At 43.6% G+C, this 20349-nt stretch overlaps 1 protein-coding gene across 1 annotated transcript in view; it reads right to left on the reverse strand.

Annotated features, from left to right (window-relative positions):
- The window catches only part of LOC130384301 (multiple C2 and transmembrane domain-containing protein 1-like), an 88654-nt gene that overhangs the window by 43405 nt on the left and 24900 nt on the right, over positions 1–20349 (reverse strand). The window contains exon 2 of the mRNA XM_056592423.1: positions 6142–6262. Within this exon, the coding sequence (XP_056448398.1) occupies positions 6142–6262 (121 nt within the window). The remainder of the gene's footprint in view (positions 1–6141; positions 6263–20349) is intronic.

Here is a 20349-nt window from a genome sequence, read left to right on the forward strand (position 1 = left end):
TTGTGCAACAGCCCAACACAGACCGAGGTATCGTAAACTCAGTTAACCTTAGGTTAGAAACAAGCATGCAGATATTCACCAGTAGCTGCCAAACAAACAGAAAAAACCCAGGTACAAAAAGGCGGGTCAAAATCAGTCAATAACTACCCTCCCACCAGAACCTTGAGATGGTTCTCAGGGCCGTCTCTTGCTTCGGGCATGTCAGGTTAAACAAGCAACGATGGTAATTATTTAATGTGTCCAAAGCTGACCTTCAAAGAACCAGGATCCCTCAGAAGACAATCAATACTGACAATGTACATTTGGATTCTGTTTATTGAGTAGATGTCACGATAAAGCCCACTTTGCCTTCAGCTTTAGAAAAGATCTAGAGGTCCCTGTCTCCTTCTCTCACATATTAGTCCTTTTATTAAACCAAAATGACAGTAATGAAATTGCCCTTCTTATGTGACACATCAGGACATTTCACATATGCAATTTCAACTTCTTAAAATAGTCGCAATAAATAGGTTTGCCAATTTAAAAAACAAACCATTTTTGTGTGTGTGTCGTGTCGGTGTCGGTGTGTGTGTGTGTATGTGTGTGTGTGTGTGTGTGTGTGTGTGTGTGTTTGTGTGTGTGTGTGTGTGTGTGTGTGTGTGTGTGTGTGTGTGTGTGTGTGTGTGTGTGTGTGTGTGTGTGTGTGTGTGTGTGTGTGTGTGTGTGTGTGTGTGTGTGTGTGTGTGGGTGTCGGTGTGTGTGTGTGTGTGTGTGTGTGTGTGTGTGTGTGTGTGTGTCGGTGTCGGTGTCGGTGTGTGTTCTTCAACTACTGTTTATTACCGTTATCTCCCACTGAGCTCTCCTTAATAAATCATGTATTCAACCGGACTAATAACAGCCTCTGGTGTCTGCCTGGCTACCCTTTAGCTTCTCAGGGGCAGAGATGACATTTATATTTCCATCTTTCCAATCATGTGAAAGTCGTGCTCACTTTTCCGAAAAGCCCACTCTTTGCTTCACAGTTTTAACTAGAGATGGACTCAGTTACTTGGTCAAAAGAAAACTGGTGACCCTTAAACAACAAGATGAATCAAACTGGCTGCAAAGCAATATGTTCTTTTCAGATTAGTTCTACATTGTTTGTTACGCCTAAAAAATAGTCTCGCCCACGGGCCAAAGACGAAAATAAACCAACCAAAGGAAAATAAATCCAACCATACACTGCGAGTCCATTGAGGGCCTATCGCTTCTATAATAATGAAGCGGACACCAACCTAATTGGGTAATCATGTCTGCTATTATTCTTCTGCTATGGGAAACAGACTCCAACTCTAACTGAATAAATTGTACAAAAGGGCTAATTTCAAAGTCTCTACAAATTACTTTTTACCTTTTGAATTAAGCACACAGCTACCTTGACAGCTGGCCTCCACTCGGGGCTGATAGGGGCTGATTTGTTTTATGGAAATCACATCATGGGACCCGCACCATGCTGAGGTATGGCGGTGGGACCGGGACCAGAGAAATGATGAAGAGGGCTTTACTCACACACACACACAAGTGTGCATGCATGCACGCAACGAAACACACACACACATGCAAACAAAGACACACACACACACACACACACACACACACACACACACACACACACACACACACACACACACACACACACACACACACACACACACACAAACACACACACAACAACACACACTTGTTTCATCTACATTCACGTTCATTATTCAACATTTCCATGACGACAGCATATTGCTACCAGTTGATCAATCCACGTTGGACTATCCAGCCCGGGGAAGACGCTAACACAGAGGGCATGAACACACCGTGTTTGTTCTCCATCTTACACATCTGTGGCCGTGCAAACAAACAAACAAACAAAGTGGTATGGTAATTGGCACAAGGCTTTTCCTGGGTAATAATTGATGGGTTGTGTTTTGGCCTCAGTGGCGTATCTCGACACTCGTGGAAAGTGAGAACCTGCGCACCCTCTTGAATCATAATGTCCTCCTCAGTGCCAGTGTGCAATAAAGGATGCAACAAAACGGTGGGGTTATACTATATATATATATACATATGTATATATATGTATATATATATGTATATTTGTTTTCTTTATGATTAAAAGTTGCTACAACCCTCTTTAAAGTCCTCCATCTATCTGAGCCATGAGGTAATCCAACGCATTCATTATATGACCTTTTAAATTATGGAGGTGTCCACATTAATTAGCCTCTCATGATCTATTGTTCCATATCTTTAGGCAGACAATATGTTCCGGAGTAATCAACCCAAAATAATATGAGCAGGTAATGACTTTTTAGCGAGAGCTCCCATCAAAAGAGGAGATAGATTGTAATTGCTAATGAGGAAGCATAAATAATTCAGATGTACATGGTCATTAATGCGATAAGACACTTGCCTCATCCAGCTAAAATTGGACAATGACCATGTAAAAGCATAATAGGGATGTTCAATAATAAGAATAACTAAACCGGAAAATTCACAGATCTCTGTTTTTTCTTCTCTTCAACGGCCCCTTTGGCTGAAAAACAGTTCACTGCTAAACAGACATAGGGGATTTGAAGGCATGGCAGGAATGTGCTGTTATCGCTACTGACACCCATTTCGTAACATTCATTACAGTGCCATTATAACCAAAAAACTCAATAAACTTCAAAAATCATTTCCTGTAAGGGACATTTGATGAAATGTACCAAATGAATCACCTCAACTCCATTCTCAGAAGTAATAAAGTCACGTATGTGGGCTTTGGAATACAACAACAACCTGTCGCCAACAGAGAATAAATTATTTAGTTCAACCTATGTGCAAAAACACATTTTAAAATGGATTCAATATGATATTGGCTGGTAATGCATCGTAAGAGAGAGCTGATATAGCTTATCATAAAATATCAGTTATTTCCCACAGTGTTCATTAAGGTCAAAACAAAAAACATTTATCTATTGATCCATGAAGACTTAATTCAATTTATAAGCACTGCGCTCACTCGACGGCCTTCAACAGACCGCACATTTCTTCAAGTGTATTCAGCTGGAACGAAGCTAGTGGAAATATTGGCTGGCAGAGGCTATGAATCTTCCAACTCGTATAAAACACAGGTTGAGTAAAACTGTTCTAACTTCACAATGTATGTGGGTGTGTGTATGTGTGTATCTATGTGTTTGTCTGTTTGTGGGTTTGTGCGCGTGCGTGTGTGTGTGTGTGTGTGTGTGTGTGTGTGTGTGTGTGTGTGTGTGTGTGTGTGTGTGTGTGTGTGTGTGTGTGTGTGTGTGTGTGTGTGTGTGTGTGTGTGTGTGTGTGTGTGTGTCTGCGTGTCTCTGTGCGTGTGTGTGTGTGTGCGTGGATGTGGATGTGTCAAGACCATTTTTATGAAAAGTAATGGATGGTTGAGTGTTTCCTACTATCCAGAATCCAATCTGCCGGACAGAACATATCGGATGAAGAGCGTGAAACCCAAGTCCAAGAAAGCGTTTGGATTTCTAGCATTTCTATGGAAGCATATATGTAGCAAAATTCAAATGGCAATGCAATTTGCAATTTGCAATTCAATAAGTAATTACGTTATGCAATTGACAATGCATTATGCAATTTCATAATGTAATTTGTAAATACGTTATTCAAAGTGTATTTTAATATGCAAAGTGACAATGCAATCCTCAATTAAATTTGCAAAAGTTATAACAATAAAAATACAATAAAATTTTGTCAAATTCTTTGAGTTCCTTTATTCAAATTGAAAAGCTATAGCGTCCCCGTGATTGCAATCCACTTCGTCACGCTCCGTGTGTTGCGATATTCAAATGACATTTCAATCCGCAAAACGAACGCTTTGCAAAAGATTTGGCAAAACGGAATCCAAAGAGGAATCCAAAGAGGAATCCAAAAAGTCAATATGCAAAGTGGCAAACGTATCAGCCAATCAGCGTCTGGGCGGGAACTACGTCACTTTCTATTGTCTCCAAGGGTATCTGTTTTATGTGTGGGGGGAGGGAGTTCCAGAGCCTGGGTGCTGAAAAGTTGAATGACCGGGCACCCATTCGTAATGAGTCGTGATGTGGGGATACATATAGTAGTCCAGAGGTTGAGCGGAGGGAGCGGGAGGGAGTGTATTCTTGGCGGAGGTCGCAGAGGTAACTGGGGTTGTGGAGAGTTTTGTAGGTGAGGAGTGGGTGGAGACGGTGGGTCTCCCGACCCTATGTTTCGCACCTAGTGCCTGTAGCACTTGGGAAATCTTTGTGTTTACCACACTGCCGTCAAAACGTACAAGTAAGGATAAGTCGTCTATCCTATCTCCCAGAACACGCACTCTATCTACTGCATCTGTGTCTTCAACACGATTGTTCTCCACATCATCGGCCAAACTTCGGAGCGTATCAATAATCTTCATTGGTGACCATGGACCTGACACATACGAACTAGAAGTGAACAAGGAAATTACGAGCAAGTGACGTAGTTCCCGCCCAGACGCTGATTGGCTGATACGTTTGCCACTTTGCATATTGACTTTTTGGATTCCTCTTTGGATTCCGTTTTGGATTCCTCTTTGGATTCCCTCTTTGGATTCCGTTTTGGATTCCGTTTTGCGGATTGAAATGTCATTTGAATATCGCGACACACAGAGCGTGGCGAAGTGGATTGCAATCACGGGGACGCTATAGCTTTTCAATTTGTATAAAGGAACTCAAAGAATTTGACAAAATGTTATTCTATTTGTATTGTTATAACTTTTGCAAATTTAATTGAGGATTGCATTGTCACTTTGCATGTTACTGTAAAATACACTTTGAATAACGTATTTACAAATTACATTATAAAATTGCATAATGAATTGTCAAATGCATAATGTAATTCCAAATTGCATTGCCATTTGAATTTTGCTACATATATGCTTCCATACATTTCCATCAGGCAGCCACATTCAAACCTTCAACATTCCATTAAACACACTCAGACACACACAGACACACACAGACACACACGTGTGTGTGTGTGTGTGTGTGTGTGTGTGTGTGTGTGTGTGTGTGTGTGTGTGTGTGTGTGTGTGTGTGTGTGTGTGTGTGTGTGTGTGTGTGTGTGTGTCTTAAGCAATGTTTACAGTTTGAATCTGGCTGCCTATTTTGTTTCACTATGTGTGATGTATCTCACCTAACTACTTCTAGAAGGTTTATCTTTCTGTCAATAATTTTTTACGTAAACCCCTTAAAGATCCTTCACATCCTGCACTAACACTAACACCAACACACACACACACACACACACACACACACACACACACACGCACACACACACACACACACGCACACACACGCACACACACGCACACACACGCACACACACGCACACACACGCACACACACGCACACACACGCACACTCACAAACACTCACACACAACCGGCAGCTCATTACTTACTGTTTTACCCGTACTCTGTTTCTGCCGCACATAAATTAGTTCCTGGAAGGTGCGCACTGAAGTCTGAGGCTCACTGCATGGAGACTTTACATCACTCAGACCCAAATTATATTTGGAAACGGTGGAATAAATCACGGCGGTATGAACTGCTGCAGCAGCGAATCCCTTAAAAGGTACCCCTACTTATGTAGAGACACCTTTGTTTTTACACCACTTATGCAGATACACAAAGAAACTTAACGCGATGCACAGGCTGAAAGAGAATGTGAGTACACAAGCGAGAAGAGAGGCCGTAGCTTCTGTGTTGCAGGACTCACGGCGAATTACTACATTGAATATCTATAGGTATGTCCTTGACGGATACACATTCTACTTGATAGTAGTAGGGTGATGCTGAGCTTCAGCCATCCATTTCACCATTCACAGTGAGAAGACGTGAAAGAACCCTCTTGGTGGGATAACACTAACAGAGCAAAGATTGGATGCATTCTTTACAAGGCAGGGAAACACAGGATACTAGTACTACTGTTGCTGTTAGGTGGAGCCGCACAGCCAATGCTATGATCAATCAATGCACTTCATGTAACAGGAGATAACAGCTGTAGATATGACCCACGGTTCAACCCCATACAACTCAGTCAACAGAAGACTGTTGTCATGTGATCACTATGTGTCATCTATCCAGCATAGAGGAGGACCCACCTGTCCTGTCCCTGATGGCCAGGTTGTTGCCTTTCTTCAGAATGATGTCCAGCTGGAACATGGCTGGACATGAAGGTCTCGGAGGCGATTCTACAGTACTCGGTCCCACGATGCTGATGCCCTGTGAAGACAGGAAGATGTGTTAAGCAGGCAGGAAGTGATGACGTGTTGAGCAGGCCGGAAATAATAATGTGTTAACCAGACAGGAAGTCATTGTATAACAGAACAATACACAAAAGTAGTGCAACTCTGTACCACTACATTTCTAGGATGGGACATTCTGTCCAATAAATGTCAGATAAAGATCTTTGATACAATTGTCTTGAAACAACAAGTATCTTTTTACAGTTTTTCTCAGTCGCTTTGGTACAATTCTCAGATCAGAATTGAAATTCTTAAAACGACCTGTTCAATCTTCACATCATTGTGTCACTTGTGCACATCAAAAAGGCAATCCATGGTGTTTTGCTATTTGTACGAATTGTTTTGAGAAATGCACTTACTGTTTTGCAAATTTCAATTCTGATCTGAGAAATGTAACAACGCGACTGAGAAAAACTGTAAAATAAGAAAAATCTGTGAGACACTTTTACCGACGTGTTATTTCCTGGAGGCTGGCGTTCTTATTCATTGGGGCAAGTAATGGTTCCAACACTAAATCCATCAAAACTAACACCACTAATAGTCAAACTCCATTCACAATCCAAACTCTGCCTCTCCATGATTCTGATGCATCACGCCTCTCTCATCTTCCAGCTCCTGCTGTGCCGTTTGTGTTCCTTCTCATTAGACTGCCCTGCAAAGGGCTGCCCTGCTGGGGCACTCCAGCTAGCCTACACTTATTAGACACTGAGCTAAGAATAGCTCCAGAACAGTAAAAGTCACTGAGAGGGCCACTGAGAGGCCGATTACTGGCTGCTGAGATAAGCAGTGCGATGGAGTGAGGGAACGCTAAGAGAGGAACCCAATGGAAGGCTGCTTTGGCCACAAGCCCCCGCTTTGAGGAATGGACTAACCACTGGGGATCACTTCAAGCTTCTGTGAAAGGAGTCGAAACACACATGAACCCAGAAACACCCAGCAGTGGTATGTCATTTGTGAAAATAAATCAAAAGTGAAAGGATTGAAACGTAGCTAATGTATGAGTGATCTGCTCATGGCTACATTTGCTATCCAAGTCAGGATCCTGGAATAGTTTAGGTTAAGGTTTACATCTAATCAGATGACATTCAGACTGGTTGAATGGGATGCCAGTCCTTACAAATTCAAGGCTAAGTTCAATTTCTCTCTTGACAATAACCTGGGAGTCTTCAGACCCAAAGATAATTGAAACTCCATGGGCATAGGGTAATTCATTTAGAGAGGGAGAGTGGTGAGTTGAACGCCCACCATGGAGGCTGAGGTTAGGGTTATAAAATAAATAAAAATAAAATAAAATTTTATTTAAATAAATATATATATATATTCTTTCTGTCAACCTCTGACCACGGTTTCACGTGGATTACCTCTACGGAACGACTCATTTCTGAGGACATCAGAGGACTACAGGATTCAATCTCACTGATCGTAGTCTACCTGCCCATTCAACCTGACAAATGCTGACCCTGTTGATCTGGCCTTCTTTATTCACATCTTTCTGCCTCTCTCTAAGTCCATCCGTCTACTTTTCAGTCCCTCCTGCTCTAACACTTTATACGTTTCACCCTCCATCAGGAGTTCTTAAAACAAAAACTGTCACCAGCAAATTCAGAGAAGGGTCAACCATATTTGAATTGTCCTATTTCAGAGCAAAAACATCTTCAACACTGCAGACTCGCCCGGGCAATTGTGCACATATGCATATTGACGACACGGCTCGTTAAAATAAATGGTAATAGGCCAATTAGCCCCAAAACATTCCAGTCCAGATCACTCTGCGGTTGACCCAAAGCATCCCGGAGCTGGACTAATGGCCCTCCCGGGAAGTCAGGATGACTCATATTGTGGACACAGACAGAGAGCCAGCAACACAGCCAGGGGATGATAATGGTCATGAGCAGCGCTACTGAATGCAACTTCATTAAGGAAACTAAGGTTTAGCATATCCCGCAAACCACCACAAATTAATCGTGTTCGAACAGTGGAGATGAGTCGGAGGAAGTCGAACCCTTTACCCTGTTAGTGTTAATGCCGTGCTCTACTAAATACCGATTGACCTAGACAGGATCCGAGTGGAGCTTTTCAGTATCACATTCCACATTGCAATCAAAGGTGGAAGGTAATAGGCGCCGGTATGTACCTACTTCTAATATAATGTCATTGTCCACAACAGTCCACATCGATTCAACATTAAGAAATCATGCAGGTGAATGGGACTCGTACGTATACGCCGCAATTTACATTTTGCAAAACAGCGACCTTCGTTTTAATAGTAGGCTACCCAGCTTTAAAGAGTGAATAAATCAGTTTGACAAATCCTAATCAGGAATCTTTCTCACAGCCTTATTATGTTTCTCAACATACAGTAGGCCTACTTTTATTTGATCCATAGTAGTAAACTACATTCACAGACCTATCTGTTATATGCATTGATCCTTCATCTCGAAGCAGTCGGTGCTACAAACCAATGTCTACATGCACTGTGGTGTGTGAATATAAATGTTTTTGACGGTGTGCTATCACAACAGTTTAGTTTTGGATACCAACCTCCTGCAAATGAGAGACAGCTTACTTTGAGTTGTCAAACAGGAAAGCAACCTTAAAATATAATCGCTCCAAAATATGGATGTGTTAAAGAATGCACCCCCACCCCCATCATAATCCCCCTAAACCACAAATTGCCATTCGCTAGACTATTTTACACCCTGGACAAAAACTTTACAGAAGTGTATTAGTCAAATGTATTCCTCTAAATACGAAAGCACGGAGCAGCTTGTCTTCACCAGGTTATTCAACAGAGAGTTTAACTTTAGCTTTGAAACCGATGTGTGGAGCTCTGTCTTGCCAGCGGTCCATGTCCACATTCGATACAAGTTGAAGCCTCTCGGACACCTAGAGTAAAACGCCATGATCTGACGAGCATTGCATGTACAACATCACTAATTATAACGCTCCTTCACAACCACATACTAAAAAAGCAATCCCAAACACGTTGTAGCGATGGGTTTAACACGTCCCCCTAGAACCTTTAGCCCAAAACACATTTTCTTCTGCTGTTTCTGTTGTGGCCTGGGCTACTGTAGAAATATACCGGTGCAAAATGCTGCCCCCATGGAATAGGACGCTCTCCATATGTACTTATAAAAGGCTCATTCCATTGTAACAAAACTCAAAGTTGCCGGTAAACTACACACCTCAACTTTAAGGTGTTCAGATGGACCAGATTGAGGAAAATGATAATAAATTGACTGATCCGCTAGCAGCAGCAGGAGGAGGAGTCAAAAATAGAAGATATAGCATAACATACGAATGTTTTTAACAAATTTTCCAAGTAATGGACCCGATGGCTTTTTTTGCTTTTTTGCTTTGTTTCACCGGCTATCAGACAACCTCCCAAATAAATGGGAATGGGAAACATCTACCTATCCTCCCACAGGCCCTCACAAGCCCTTTACCGAGGTGCTACCAGACACACAGGAACAGAATATACGCAGCAATTGAATGCACTGCTGCACACAAACGTGGAGGTGTTTCAGGAAAACGGTGACACACTGGGCAACAGCTTCTCCAGATACATCATGCATACCAATTCATTGGGTTGGCAATAACGTGCAGCAAAAATATTTACTAAAATGTTGGTGATTGTTCCAGAACAGCTAACTTTATAGTTCCTTCGTGGTATAAATGACATCCCTTACCAGAGGCAGCACTGGCTCTGTTGACGGTGCCCCATAAATCTAATCTTTGAAACGCAATATCTTACTAAATTACTAGCTGGCTTTTGATGGGTCTCCAAAGAAAAGGAAACCTGCACCAACTGCATTTGACTACGCAGCAACAATGAAGGCCTTTACATTGTTGGGAAAATTAGTATCATGTTCAAAACCTCATGTTCAAACCTCCCTGTTGAATCCCACCTGCGTTATCCCGGTTGATCCCTCACAATGTTTTCAATAATTTAAGGGGATATTAGGAATAAGGAAGCCACATCTAAACCTGTATAAATATGTCCCTGGATCAGAAGGAAACGGTGGTCCTGCCTTTGCTATTAAATGTACTCAGTGCTCACTCTGGTTGCATATACAAGACTGTGTATGGCAGGGTAGGAGATAAAGAGACTTGAGTGGGAGTTGGAGAGAGCGAGAGAGATTGGAGGGGGGGGGGGGGGGGAGAGAGGTAGAGGGAGATCTTCCACATCTGTTTCTCGTAAAAAAAAAAAAACAGCCCTTATGTGAAAACCGTTTGAACAAACCTCATCACCTGCAAGCGGAGTCAGGCCTTACGACTGACTGACTCACTCTATTAACGATGGATTTAATTGAAGGATATCAAAAGGACAAACCTTCTGCGATGGCCACAGTCTAGTCTAGTTAGTACAGCACCAACCCCTCCAGGAACATGATCCATATTTGCAGCTCTACCATGAGAGGGAGGAGCAATGCTAGCATCATTGCCTGGGTAATACCAGTGAAAAATCTATAGTGTTTGGTTTCATACATAAATTATATTGATTGTGTCCGCATAATAGCAGGGCACAAGAAAAAATAAAACAGTAAATTATTAAGTATTATTTATCCTTTTAAATGCTTGGTTAAATTACTGTAAGAGGAATGCACACTTACCATGTTACAGAATGGTCCACTCAAAGATAAAGGCAGTCAATACATGATACTTAATCCTGCATGATTAATGATCAGTTATTCATATTCATCTTTATGGTTCAAAGTTGGATCACTATCTGTCACTGTCAAGCTTGATAAGCGTTGGTTCGTTATTGTGACTAATGGAAAACGAATTCTGAAAACTCTGAAACTCACTCTCCCACTCTAATCTTTCAAGGGGCTACCGTGAAAGAGTTACACACTATAATGCTAATGAAATGTGTGTGTGTGAGTGAGTGAGTGAGTGGGTGAGTGAGTGAGTGAGTGAGTGAGTGAGTGAGTGAGTGAGTGAGTGAGTGAGTGAGTGAGTGAGTGAGTGAGTGAGTGAGTGAGTGAGTGAGTGAGTGAGTGAGTGAGTGAGTGAGTGAGTGAGTGAGTGAGTGAGTGAGTGGGTGAGTGAGTGAGTGAGTGGGTGGGTGAGTGAGTGAGTGAGTGAGTGAGTGAGTGAGTGAGTGAGTGAGTGAGTGAGTGAGTGAGTGAGTGAGTGAGTGGGTGAGTGGGTGAGTGAGTGAGTGAGTGAGTGAGTGAGTGAGTGAGTGAGTGAGTGAGTGAGTGAGTGTGTGTCTGTGTGTGTGTGTGTGTGAGTGTGTGAGTGTGTGTGTTTGTGTGTGTGTGTGTGTGTGTGCGTGCATGCGTGTGTGTCTGTCTATGTGTGTGTGCGTTTGTGTGTTTGCATATGTGTGCGTGTGGGAAAGAGAGAGAGCTAGTGGCCCAAGATGCCAAGGCTGGCTCTACCAGGCTCAACCTACATTAATGTTTTAGTTTATCTTAGTGGGGGTGGACAGGGGATAGTGTGTCTAAAGTCTCTTCTTATAAATCATAGGAAGAGTGTGCCATGTCAAGTCTTTCATGTTAAATCCCATCATAGGCAAGATTACGTTGAGGATTGTTCATTGTGTTTTCTGTGTGTTTGTGGGGGCATCCATGTGTGTGTGCATGCGTGCGTGCATGTGTTCATGGGTGCGTTTGTGTGCGTGTTCGTGTGTGTGTGTTGTTCTACAATCACTTATATTGCTCTGGCTCGTTGCAAGAGTAAGGATTAGGGTTTTTTACCATGGATTGAGGAATGAAAAGCAGATGAGTATGTGTCTATATGTCTTTCACGCTCATGGCTGAATTTGCCATTCATGTGCTGTTTCATATATGAACCAATACATAATATAAAATAAATAAGTCGCAGCCATGATAAACTGGCCACATGCCATATGCCACAAAACAACACACAGAAAAATATAAATATACAAGCTGTACACCGCTAACATTAATTAAAAACCAGAGCAAATTCTAAAATCAGTTTAACATATCATCTCGCATTTCCTTGATCAGCAAAAAAACAAATGAAGATTCAGTAGTTTATGATTATAGTGCTGCTGAGTCGCTGAGACATGAAGATGGCATGAAGAAGACCTTGCTCCTCAAGCTGATCCTCATCAAGCAGAGCATTATGATACATCTCTATTTTGTATCTTAACAAGTGTAAATTTAAACAATGGGTTACGGTTGATCAAACCCAAGTCTGACAACACCCATAGACTATACTGGGAGTGGAGGACCTGTTGAAAACTCCTCTTCAGACGAGAAAGAAGAAAACATCAACAGCATGTTAGAGAGAGGGGCGAGGCAAGTGAAGAGGGAGAGCGAGAGAGAGAGAGAGAGAGAGAGAGAGAGAGAGAGAGAGAGAGAGAGAGAGAGAGAGAGAGCGGAGAAGTCCAGGTAAAAGATTGTTCAACGAAATGGAATCGGGAGGGTAGATTGATCGATGCGAACCTGCCTCTCAGTTGAAATCGCTTTCCGTGCAAGAACGAGAAAGAAGAGATTAGTTGGCGTATGAAATGGAGAGACAATGATGAGCAAGTAAAAGAGAGGTTGAAGAGACGCGAGTGTGTTGTGGACACGAGCACGCAGACAGAGAGCCAAAGACAGCATCAGTCAAATGAATAGGAAGTCTACAATGGGAGCATGGCCGTGGTCATAACTTCGACCACTGAATTTGGTTGTGTGTGTGTGTGTGTGTGTGTGTGTGTGTGTGTGTGTGTGTGTGTGTGTGTGTGTGTGTGCGTGTGTGTGTGCGTGTGTGCGTGTGTGCGTGTGTGCGTGCGTGCGTGCGTGCGTGCGTGCGTGCGTGCGTGTGTGTGTGTGAGTGTGAGTGTGAGTGTGTGAATGGGCTTCTGGAAACTCCAGGTGCCTGCTTGGCGTGGGCGACAGAGAAACTGAGATTCCAGGGGGAGGACCACTGAAACCATCACCTAATCCGGCCACCGTCCCTCCCTAGACTACACACAACACAACACAACTAAACACAAGACAACACAACACAGCACAGCACAGATGACACTGATATTTAGCACGGTCGATTCTAATTCATCAGGCCACCAACCCGATGACTCATGTCTATATTTTTATACATGCGGTTCATTGATGCCCAATTTTATGTCACTTGAAAAAAATCAATTGGCTGATCAGCGTTTCCCGCAGCACAGTCGGGCACAAATTAAAACGTAAATATGAACTGTTTCAAAATGGGACAACAGCGTGTGCGTCAGTTCACGTCAGTTTCTGCGTTCAATTTGACACGAAAATATAGGCTAATAAAATATACCGACGTTATTATAGGTATGATATATATTTACATCCATATAATACATCTATGAAATCCAGCAGGGGCCAGTTTCTGAGGAGACGGAGAGCTCTGTTGTGTCTGATTCTGAATGGGAGTCACGACAAGACACGCATCAATAGAGACTGTGGAAGCATTTGATTGATTAAACATGTCAAAAATCATGAATGTGTATAGAACAAATACAGCACTATTCAATTTAGCAGAACAGACAAAACGCACTAGCTTAAACCGACAGAGTCGCTCGGGACAGCAGCTGTTGTCAGTTTGAGTTTGACATTTTTTGTCTCTTCTTTAATGGTGTCATTTTTTGCCTTCTTTAATGGTTCCGAAAAACCTGCCAAACTTTGGAAGTTTTTTTCTGATATCGTGTATCTTGTCAGGCTATGGAAAAGTAAATAAAGGAAAGTGCCACTGCCATTACACAAAGGGGTAATCAAACAAACAATGAGGACGTTTATTGTAAGCAAAAAATAACAGGGCAAATTGCACACAGAAGACAAGTCAATTCCCCACGCCCACAAAACCCACAGACAAATGATAGGCTTTTCCTTCCAGAAGCCAAGAATGTGGAATCACCCATTTAGCAGCTCAACCCACCCAAAGGAAAATATTCCAGATGCAGCGATTAGACTATTAAACACGATGTTGACCAAATGTTCTTTTGAATCGTTGAAGATTCGATTTCACCCCTACACACAGCACAACAATAACCCCAGGACTGACCCAAACAGAGAGCACATCATTCATTGTTGCATTTATTTAATTAATTGAAATTAAGCATACAAAATCTGTAGTAGTCATGGTAATCGCCAGTGCAATGGCGTGCCTCACAATGGTTTAAGCCTGCTCACAGCACGCCTATGCTAAACATTACAAGTGAAATAAGGCCCTCTCTAACTATGATTTCATTGAGGTCTGTTACAATGACATCATGGCTTGTTATGATGGCTTGTTCAATAGGAATTATGAGCCTAAAGACGCCGCTCATAAAACTCTTCAACCGTGGTTAAGTTTGCCCGTTATGACATAGGCCGTAAGCTAATTGATCATTCACCCCTGCTCATTCACTGCTGCTCAACAATATCATAAGGTTTTCATCTCAACTGAATTTCCATTTTCGTAGACGATGATGCAGATCATGTATACGTATTCCTCCCATTAACATAAGAAACAAGTTTAACAACCACTGGAAAATACAGAATGTCCTAATGTTTTGCAGTGGGCTGTTACAGTCTAAACACTGTTTTTGTCTTTGCCCCCAAAATCGACCAAATAACTTGTATAGATCCTCTATAAGTCGATATACGTGATACCTCTTGCAAAGTTACCTGAGGGTTCGGTAAAAATACACTTTCAGGAGAACGTTCTCACTGTAAACCTATTGGATGTTATTGGATTCAGCTCTTCAATTCTGTTCTATTGTTCAAGTGCCAGCGTTCCCCTGGCTTCCAGCCAAGAAGTAGATAACGCAGATTAGACACTGTACTTTCAGTCACTCATCTGCAAATGCCCTTATTCAAATCATTTTAACACTGATCAAACAACATGTATTGATCCAAAACTAAATCAAGCAATATAAAACGTAGTCCTTGGAGCGTAATGATTAGGGCTGTCTATTCGAGTGAATAAAAGTGCTTGCGCTAGTGCTTCTAGGGTATCTCAGGAGAGGAGACTGGCTCCTCCATTTTAGAAGCGGACCACAAGACCCTGTTGAGGAAATGTGTGAGTGAACCACATCTTATATGAACGTTTCTGATACAGCGTTTAACCGGAATTACATAACTTTCTGATGAACCTTAAAATATATATTTAGAACCGGTAGGATGTTGGCAGCGGTAACAGCAGCCGGCCCGTGTCGCTCTCTGCTCATCCCCCCAGCCGACAGGACTGAAGGATGGGAGACAGGTACACAAGAGGCCGACAAGGGCTGGAGGAACAGGAGGGAAGAGAGGAGCGGAGCTAGCTCCAATTAGGAGACAATGGATGTAGGGTCATGTATCCAAACTGGCTGAAGTCAGGACGGCCAGTGAGCTTAAGGGAAGAAGACGTTGTCTCTCTAGGTGTTTCCGTCCGTCTGACCGTCTGTCAGTCAGTGTGTGTGCAAGTGTGTGTGTGTGTCTGTGTGTGTGCATACGTGTGTGCATGTGCTTTTTGTGTACTAATAAAACCCCTGTGTGTGTATGTGTGTATTTGTGTGGTGTGTGTGTGTGTGCAGGCACATAGGAGCGTCAGGCATGAATACTTTACATAGACCTCTGAAGAATAAGTCAAGCCTCCGAGGCTCCGGTTTCCTCGGTCAAATGTCTATGGGAGATAACACAGGGTTTTTGAATGATCGTACCTAACAAACTCTGTAGGTGGCGAAAAAGTAAAAGCTGCGTCACATTTTGAACTACACACTTTTTGCCATCTAGCTTCGCCTGGGTTTTTGGATTGTCAGCGCCGTTAAAGTAGTCAACGATTATTATTGCTACTTTAACGGCACCGACAATCCAAAACTACAGTGGAAACTAGATGGAAAAAGTGTCTAGTTTGGAAACGTGACGCAGCTTTTACTTCTTTGCCACCTACAGTTTGTTATGTATGATCATTCCAAAACGCCACGTTCTTTCCCAGAGACATTTGAACGAGGGAACAGGGGCATCAGAGGCGAGACTTATTCCTCAGAGGTCTATTGCCATTACTGTTATTGTGATCAGGGTTATCTGAACCAGACAGAAAAAAGCATTCCTCCTTTTGCTCGCCCTCTAAAAGGAGATAAGGAGGTACCGGCCCTGTATGAATTCCTGGTATTAACTGAAAGGTTAAAGCAGTTAAGTAAGCATTCAAATGACATCCTTCAGTCAGCCTGAAGACGCTCAGATGGATGGAAGTCACTCTGGAAGCCATTTGATGACTGCGATGCGTTTGCGTAACAACAGTCACCAGACTGGAGCAGGATCCGCATTATACATGTAAAGACATCATGGCAGCAGTGGTCGCACAGAAGCTTGTCCAGCTGAATGAGAGACACACTACAGATCTATGACCTCTGTATGCGTATAGGTCTGTTAAAATGTACCAAGCAAGTGAATGATACGTTCAGCTATTACAAATGGACCGCAGGGGTTATCAACGGGTTCCATTTTACTTGAATCACTAGACCTTTGGTATCAAGTTGAACGTATACAACACAGTGAGAGGCACAAAGCTCCAAGAGGAAATCCCTCCCTCCATCCACTCCTCCTCTTGCCCCCCTTTTGTCGCTCCATTTCATCGTTATGTTCCAGGCGCGGTATTCTCCATGGCTTTCAAAGAAAAACACTTGTTTTTGGTTTCATTTTTGTTCTTCTTCTTTTCTTCCTGCCCTCGAAGTTCGAGGGCAGGAAGAAAAGAACACTTTGAGCCTCTTCCTCCCACTCCTCCCTCCCTTCCCCTGCAGCACTCCCGCCCCCCGCCCAACCCCCCCCAGACAGGCTCTTCCTCCAATACAGTTGTCCTGCGTTTTTCTTTGTACATTGTACATAGTACATTGTATGTTTGCCGTCTTGACGCAAAATCGGGAAACAAAATAACCAAAAAACGGGAGGGAGGAAGCAGTCAGTGGAAACACAAGGCAACGACAAGGTGGACCTTCAACGCTAGCCTGCTCAGAGCCCGCCGTGCTAACTCTTCTCCTGAACCCCCTCCACCACAAGGCTGTCCTGTGTTGGTGGTCCGTTGTTGACCACTGCCTAAAGAAGGGCTGAAAGTTCATCCTTCTCCTCGTTATTATTGTGCAAAGCCTCCTAATGGTTTTAAGAGTTAACCCCGAAGCAATTTCTACTTTACTCACATTTTCATTGATTATCTAATCAATACCCATGATTCATTTTGTTCTCCTTTGTGGTATTCACAGAGTGTCTGTGGATACCTATTGTTATTGAATTTATTTCTCTAGCCATCTCGATCTCTCTCATTCCCCTGGTCTCTTCCTCTATCCTCCATTCATATTTTTCTCTCGGTCTCCATTTCAGTGCTGCGACAAGATAAATTCCAAATTATTTGTAACCGGAGATGCACATGGTTATGCCGCGCACATGCAAACAGCCTCCTACACACAATCACCAGCGCACATGCACACACGCACACTCCTGAACACACACCTGCACCAGCAGAGAGCACGCCCAACGCGCCTGATGCAAAGTATGAGGCAGTGCAAGAGTGGTTATGAAATGTCAGGAGAACGAAAACGGGGGCTGTCATACATGGAGAACAACCGGAGCCACTTTGTTTCAACTCTCTTTAACATCTCAGGTGTCTTGAACGACAATTAACAAGAACAAAAATCACACTTTACTTTCTCTGTGAACGGCAAAAGGGCAGAACGGAGACAAAAAAGAAAACACAACGTTAAGCATTAAGCTTGCAGGACAGCGTTGAATGACTGAAATAATCGGACCGGGAAATTTGTGAAAACCAGCCGGCAAGAAAAACAGAAAATACTACAGAAGCAGTGGCTGGATGTGTGTGCGTCTGTGCACATGTGGCGATGTCTGTGCGTGCATATGTGAGTGTGCGTGTATGTGCATGATCGAGCTTGTGTGCATGTTTGTGCATTTGTGCGAGTGAGTGCATATGTGTGCATGTGCGTCCGTGTGCATGTGTGGTGTGTGTACCTACAGTCAGGCTTCGTCCCACAGCTGAGAGAGGCAGCGTTAACATCCGGACAACGGGTCGCCGGCTCACCGTCCTACACAGGCAACACTAACCTCCACCGGGATGCAACCGAACATCTGGTCACGGGTAGCCTGTACTCAGAGGGAGAGTGACAGAGAGAGAGAGGGAGACTCTACACGATACAGCCGCTCTCCCAGACCCACTATGCCTATGTATGCGCACCCTCCACATCTCGCTACTCTTATTTCTACCTCCCTCTCCTCCCTCTCCACACCCCTCTCTCTCTTTCTCTCGCCATATTTCTCTCTCTCTCTCCTCATCCCTCCCTCTCTGTTATTATGTCTACCTCCCTCTTCCCCTCTCTCTCTCTCTCTCTCTCTCCCTCCCTCTCTCTCTCGCTCTCTCTCTCTGTCTCTCTCCCTCCCCCTCCCTCTCTCTCTCTCCCTCCCTCCCACTCGGTCTCTCTCCCTCCCTCTCTCTCTCTCTCTCTCTCTCTCTCTCCCTCCCTCTCTCTCGCTCTCTCACTTTCTCTGTCTGTCTGTCTGTCTGTCTGTCTTTCTCTCTCCCCCTCTCTCACTCTCTCTCTCTCTCTCTCTCTCTCTCTCTCTCTCTCTCTCAATCTCTCTCTCTCTCTCTCTCTCTTTCTCTCTCTCTTTCTCTGTCTCTCTCTCTCTCTCTCCCTACATCCCGCTCTCCCGGTCACACTCACCGTCTCCTACCGACACACCTCCACAGCGGAAAGGTTGTCTGTCTCCAGGTCTGCAGAGTAGTCCTAAGCTCTGGTAATTGAGAAATGTGCGAAAGTTCACAGAGTCAGGTGACCCGGTGAGTTGTCAGCTGTCCCGAGAAGCCGGACACCTGCCACTCTGCATCGGGCTGTGGGCTGGGGCCGCCCGGGGGAGTTGAGCTGCTGCTATGTAGAGACTGCATTTACAGAATGCCTTCGTTGACGTGTGCCAATTTCATCCTGGATATAAAGGAGCTCGAAACAAGCTGCAGCTCACTGCTCATCATGATGTTTTGTACAGAGTTGCACATGCACCATCTATACATATATATTATATCGTGTATTTGTATATATATATATATTTATATTCACAGACTCATGAAGTACCAGGAAGGGTGTGACTACTCAAGTCTAGTCTCCCTGACTGCTCAAGTCTTCTTAAGTCTTTCCTGACTACTCAAGTCTGCTTTAGTCTTCCCTGATACTCAAGTCTCCTAATCTATTCCCCGACTACCCAAGTCTTAAGTCTTCGCTGACTACTCAAGTCTGCTTTAGTCTTCCCTGACTACTCAAGTCTGCTTTAGTCTTCCCTGACTACTCAAGCCTTCTCAAGTCTTCCCTGACTACTCAAGGTTACTTTAGTCTTCGCTGACCACTCAAGGCTGCTTTAGTCTTCCCTGACTACTCAAGGCTGCTTTAGTCTTCCCTGACTACTCAAGTCTTCGGTGAAAGATTAGGACTCCCCAGGGTCGCCAGTGCCGTCCATCCAAGACTGAGTGCTTTGCACTTATTTACATTAATTTAAGTTGTTAATCGATTGGACGAATCGATCGTTGATGTACTTGAAGTGTTGCTCATTACCTTTAAATGCCCTGAATTATTAAAAAGGCCAGGCATTCATTAATCAGTATAAAACCTCTGGCGGTATATATTGAACCTATATAGAACGCAAAAACTCTGTTACTGTAAACGAAGCTCAGTACATGGCGTGTGTGTGTGTGTGTGTGTGTGTGTGTGTGTGTGTGTGTGTGTGTGTGTGTGTGTGTGTGTGTGTGTGTGTGTGTGTGTGTGTGTGTGTGTGTGTGTGTGTGCGTGCGTGCGTGCGTGCGTGCGTGCGTGCGTGCGTGCGTGCGTGCGTGCGTGCGTGCGTGCGTGCGTGCGTGTGTGTGTGTGTGCGTGGGAGGTGTACAGTACGTGTCATCACGTCAGGTTGGGCTTCTTAAGTCTGAGGCGTGTATGAGTCTGATGGGTGAAGTGGGTTAGTGAGTGTTCCTTGACACAGAGAAGCTGTGATATAAGGAGGGGGAGAAAGAACGATACAATGACACAGTGAAAAGCAGGAGGCTGAGGAGGAGGAACATTAAACCTGAGAGGGAGTTGGATGAATCAGTGAAGTCGAATAAACGGCAGGCAGGCAGTGGCAG

This window comes from Gadus chalcogrammus, chromosome 6 (genome assembly GCF_026213295.1).
Source record: "Gadus chalcogrammus isolate NIFS_2021 chromosome 6, NIFS_Gcha_1.0, whole genome shotgun sequence".
NCBI classification, from domain to species: domain Eukaryota; kingdom Metazoa; phylum Chordata; class Actinopteri; order Gadiformes; family Gadidae; genus Gadus; species Gadus chalcogrammus.